At 32.2% G+C, this 6000-nt stretch overlaps 1 protein-coding gene across 1 annotated transcript; it reads left to right on the top strand.

The window, feature by feature from the left end:
• The first annotated feature begins 607 nt into the window (after nucleotides 1-607).
• LOC148627985 (2'-5'-oligoadenylate synthase 1A-like) lies at nucleotides 608-5954 on the top strand. Its single transcript, XM_088582708.1, has 5 exons — nucleotides 608-812; nucleotides 2028-2298; nucleotides 3220-3389; nucleotides 4253-4437; nucleotides 5388-5954. The coding sequence occupies exons 1-5, from the start codon at nucleotides 645-647 to the stop codon at nucleotides 5515-5517; spliced, it is 924 nt and encodes a 307-aa protein (XP_088438834.1). The 5' UTR covers nucleotides 608-644; the 3' UTR covers nucleotides 5518-5954.
• The last annotated feature ends 46 nt before the right edge of the window (nucleotides 5955-6000 follow it).

Raw genomic sequence — 6000 nt, 5'->3', positions numbered from 1 at the left:
ACATGAACTTCGAGTTGGATTGAGTAAATAAAAGTTTTGAAAGTCTCATGCAGTTCGTGATCATATTAATGTCAAGTTAAGGGGGTAGACCTAGGGTAAGCGACATAACTCTTGAAATCAGTGATATGTTTGTATCATATTCAATTTCACCAATGCCTATCATGCTTTCATTTGAAACAGAATGAAATCCATTCAAGTTACTTTGATGCTTACATGATAATGTTATAAAATGTTGAATACAAACATTCCAATGATTTTTGAAAGTTTTGAACATAAGTTCACATGAATACCACGTTAACAATATTTGTCTGTGTACTGTCATGATTGATACTTTTTTAAAATTAAAAATAATAGCCTATGAATTTTCATGTATTATGTATGTCATAACCTGCATGTAGGTTTTATAAAGTACGTGCATGCATTGATTTAAATCGTTTTACAATTTGATGCATTGTTCTTGTGAATATTCGGTTTCCTTTCAGAAAATTACATCCAGGAAGTCTGTATTAACTATTAAAAATTATTCTCTATAAATACATTATATAAATTTATGTTGGATTTCATTTAATACCTCTTGTAAATACATTAATGTAATTTAATCATTTAGATTTTTTAAACAGACTCCTGACTTCGGTGAAATAAAGATGTGTGATTTTGAAGGAAGAATTCCAGGGGAGTCTATTGAAAGTTTTATCGATCGTGTTGTGAACCCTGACTCAAAGTACAATTCTCAGATTAAAATTGCTATCAATAAAGTAGCTGAATTGATGAAATCTAAAAGTGTCGATCATAAGATTGCAACAACCGTAAAGGTAAGTCAACAGCGGCGGCGACAATATTTAACGTCCTTGACTACTTTTACGACTATGTGTCTAGAACGTTAAAGGTCAACAATTCAGTTGTCTTCACTATGTATCAAATGGAGTATGTTCAGAAATTATCAAAATCAGCCCAAAAAACTAAAGTGTTTCAAATGAATTTGAATAATTGCATTATTCACTAGTTGAATATGCGCCCTCGTGAAAAACAATGTTTCATTGCTGTTTATGCGTGTCTTGCGCTAGAGTTGTTGGTTAAAATTGCTTATTTTATACGAGACATTTTTATGTAGAAAATATAGAGGGCATTTGCCGAACTCTTTGATATTCATATAAAAATAGCTTTCTGTACCATTACAACTCCCGACAAAAGATGTTGTTCTTGGCTTGCTCTCTGTATTTTTGGATTAAAAAACTTTTTTTTCATATTTGTGAAATTTTTTCGAAAACTGTATAGAAGTAGAATTTTGTGCCCTCTTTATAGCCAAATTATTACACAATATATTGTATTTTCTGTGTATTAGTATTCAGATAATATTTTAGCTTTAAAATAGGCAAATATAAAATTTCAAATAGTAAGTTCAAACTTCCGCAAAAATAGTAGGCCAGAAACTAGTGTGAGTGAATTTACCCCTCTTAACAGTCAAGGAATGGGCTTATCAGATAAACCACTTCAAGATTTAGAATAATTTGCATCAGTTTGAAATTGCCTCCCTCTCCCTTTGACCAGAAAAGATGGTCCTTCCTCATCTTTTGTTTGTTTTCACTGTGGTAATTTAGTTTGTTTTTCAAGGTTCTGAGAAATCTCTGAGCAGGATATCATCAATAAGGGTTTGGGAAGAGCTTTTATGAAGTACACATGGCAAAGCTTAAGGAGGTAGATCTAGGGTAAGGGACATAACTCATGGAATCAGTGATATGTTTGTATTATATTCAATTTCACCAAAGGCTCTCAAGCATTCGTTTGAAGCAGAATAAAATGAATCCAAGTTAATTAGATGCTTACATAAGATTGATGTAAAATGCTGCATACAAACGTTCGAAAAATTTTTAAGGGTTGTGTCCCTTAACCCTAGGTATACCTCCTTAAGATGCCTGCGTTAAAGGCTCAGTTTTATTAAAAATAATCGAACTAAATGCTTTTCTTCAAGCAATAGTAAAAACCCTTCTCAGATAAAATCAGAATCTATGTGAATATTCTAACTGTAGGGTGGCTCTTTGGGCAAAGGCACTGCAGTAAAGGGAAGGTCTGATGCTGATCTATTGTTCGTTTATGCTGATATAAAAAGTATTGAAGACTTGAAAGCAGAGCTGCAAAAGCTTCTCAGAGAACTACAGTCAGCACTTGATCGTTCAGAACATAAGGTAACTGCAATCAAGAAAACTCCATTTACCATTCAGTTCGAGCTCCAGATTGATGGAATATGGAATGAGGTTGATTTGCTGCCTATAGTTGGATTACCTGTTGACCTTTCCAATCGTAAGCTTTCCATATCTAGTTTGTAATATGTTTTTATTGCGAGAATTTACTAACACATAATAAAGGAATTACTTTAAAAAAACTTGACACTCATAATAGTTTTATCATTATTATTTTTCATGTTAGGTTAGTCTGACCCCTAAGTATATCAGATTTTATTTATCGTATTTCTCAAAATTTGCATATTTAAAACACTGAAGCTGCTCATGGTAGAGCCTTTCGATGATTTGGCTTCCTATTTTGATAATTTTGGTTTTGAGTACTGGAATTAATTGTATACAGATAATTCTTGGATTTATACCTTCCTATATATTTGATTCCAATGATGCTGATGAGAGGTTCCTTATTGAAACACATGTACCGAATATCAAAATTTGCAATATATATGATCATTTCAAAGAAAATGAAAACAATTCTTCCCTTTCCTAAAGATTTTGAAAGTTAACTTTAGAAAATAGTATTAAATAAAAAACAACAAGTGATAAGAGATTGCTTTCTCTCTACTTCCTCAAGATTGACGAGACCAACTCAGTGACATGACTTTAAATACCACTATACCTTTGTTATGTTGTTATGTAAAAGTGCTTAAAAGTGTTTGTTCAATGTGTCATAGTTTTACTCTCCTCTTTCGTCTACCCTGGACTTGACTATTTATGATCAACTCGGCGGGTGTTTCTAAAAAAGCAGAGGACGCTTACTCTGCCGGTACACCTGGTCCATGCTCCCAGTTTTTAGTGGAGTACGAGTTGCTCATTTGCTTTTGTTACTTTGTATGTATGATTTTAGTTAATTTATGTTCTTTGTTGTGTTTGCCTGTTTTTCATGTCAGGTCTTTGTCCCTTGATTACATTAATTTGATTACTGCAATAACCTTGGTTCCCTTTATTACTCCTTAAAATGGGTATAAATACATTCTTTCAGCGTCTAAAGCAATTTTGAGTCCAATATATCAGGAAATGAAAGCCAAAGAAGACCTTAGAGAATACTATTTTAAATGTCTGGCACCACTTCAAGTCAGCTTTGTCAGTCAGAGAGATGAGAAACTTAAGAGATCGATCAGATTATTAAAGTACTGGATAAAAACTCGTAAGGTGAGTTCCTTCATATGGTGTCTTCAAAATACTAAGCATTTTAGGTTAAGCAAAATTAATGAAGATTTGTTTCTTGCACTTTTGGGTCATCTCGCCATAACATTTTGTTAAAAAAAAAGGGAGAATATCACCTCATCATGTTTAAGTATCTTTGCTTGCTCGTGATGAAACTTGACCTTTCATAATTAATAGTCTACATCTAACAAATGAAGAAACGGCTTTAAATTTGTTGTTGATATCATTTCATATTTTTTTTCGTGAAGTGTTATACATGAATGATACTTCATTTTTTTACGATTAAGTAGTATACACATATTAATTTACTGTTTTCATGATGGACAGAAGTACCCACGAAATTTTATTTTTTATACGATATAACCCTAACCCTAATGCTCGCAAATATGTTCACTTGACAGAATCTGCAAAAATTGATACCCACGAACATGTTCACTTGATAGAATCTGCGAAAATAAGCAACCACAAAAATTTATATGTTTACATTATTATTTAGCATTATAGCATGAAACGTCATATCTCCTTTCCTCTTTCGTCTACTTAATTTTAACAAAACGGGTGTTTCTAGAAAAGCAGAGGATGCTTACCCTATTGGAGCACCTGGTCCATGCTCCCAGTTTTTGGTGGAGTCCGAGTTGCTTATTTGCCTTTTGTTACTTTGTATGTATGATTTTAGTTACTTAATGTTCTTTGTTGTGTATATATGTTTTCCATGTCTGGTCTTTATCCCTGGATTACATTTTTTGATTACTGCTATAACCTTGGTTCCCTTGATTATTCTTAATCTTAAACACTTGTGGATGTTCTGTATCTGTAATATGTTTTTTTCACATTTATTTTATTCAAAGCATGTCCTTAAGTCATATGCCGCTGAGTTGTTGGTGATTAAAGCCTATGAAGAGATCGGTTCCCCAGCTCCTGGGAAGTTGAAAACTTTAGAATTGATGACAAAGGTATTTCAAATGCTCTCTGATATGAGGACACTAACTGTGTCGTGGGACAAGTACTACTCGCCTGCAAGTTATTACCTTCCGTAAGTAAAATCTAAATATTATAAGACTGCTCATGTTGACATTAGGCATATTCTATGATATGAATGGTATAGAGTATTTTTTTTTGTTCCTATGATGCCAGAAAAAACGGGTATTTTTCTGTATATTTTTTTCTGAGAATATACATGTATATTCAAAGTTCCATAACTATTCAAGTAAATTATTCAAAGAGTTTTTTTTTTAGTTTTTGTTTTAAAGTTTCTAATGATTTATTTTGTAGTACTCCCTATAAATAAGAATCATGTAAAATGTGATTCATGGTTGAAAAGCCTACATATTTTCTTTTTTTATATTTTGTGTAAAATGTTATAGTAAACAGAAATTAACATATGGATTTTCATATTACCCCTGATCATTGGAGATATAAATTATATAGAATGTACTATTGAATTCAAAATAAAGGGAGATAATTCTGTAAGTGACACCAAAATACAATAGAAACTGTTGTATTTTCAATGTGAATTATCTCCTTAGAGCCGATAGATTGAAGTAAATGATTATACATTTCATCATATAAACCCACAAAACGACTTATTAGCGAATAAAATTGTGTAGCCTTTTTTTTTTTATGGGGAGGGGGGTGTATCACATATTACTTAATTTGCATGATTCTAATAAAAAACTGCTAGTTAGTTAGTTCTTTCCAGTTTTAGGAAACACAAGTTTGTAAATCTGCCCCTTGAAGTCAGGAAGTTCGATTTCTGAGGTACTCCCTCGTGTCCGTTACATCGTGGTGTTCTACCATATTCGACTCGGTTGATTTTATACTATTAAATACTATTAAATTACTGAATATTCGAACAGGCTATGCAATATAACTTTTGGGCAATACAAAACAAATGAGTACATTGCAAAGCAATTATAATTGAACTTTTTCAAAGTTCAATAGATTATCTTAGAAGGTCCGTAACAATTGGTAATTTTGTTTCAGTTCACCTCCATACATTTTGGATCCAGCGTTTCCATACCACAATTTGACCCGACAGAAAAGTGGAGGCCTTGACGAAAGATATGTTCACTTGGAGAGAGACGCCAAGAAATTCATGCCAAATTTGAAGTAACTTGTCAAAACACTTTTCTGCATGATTGTTACTAACAAATACTGGTGTTTAGTCCTTCATTAATCTGCTAGATCACAGTTCAACTTTTACTGTGTTTAATTAACATATTGTGTTATGAATTATCATGTTAATTTGACCAACGTTAATTTTATTTCTGTAAATATGACTGAGTTCAGGTGTTATGCTTGTATAACTTTGGAAAATTAAATATAGGTGCAATAAATGTAGAAAGTAAATGTATATGGATTTATCAATTAAGTACAGTTCTGCCTTAAAACCAGACAGAAGCTTATGACAAGGGATCCACGCATATCTTAATCCCAAATATCTGATTGGACATTCTTCAGTAGCCTCCGTAGAAACTGTATTTGATAAGAGCATATAAAATGAAAGTTGGTCACTTGGTTATGTTATACTATAAAAAAAAATAGGGAAAATTTTCTGCCTAAAGTTTACACTACAACATGTTAACAAATATTTTAC

Source organism: Perna viridis, chromosome 1 (assembly GCF_037379345.1).
Source record: "Perna viridis isolate PV_CMFRI_1.1 ecotype Kerala chromosome 1, ASM3737934v1, whole genome shotgun sequence".
Lineage (NCBI taxonomy): Eukaryota > Metazoa > Mollusca > Bivalvia > Mytilida > Mytilidae > Perna > Perna viridis.
Note: the sequence above shows the minus strand (reverse complement) of the source record. Positions and strands in the feature narration are given on the sequence as shown.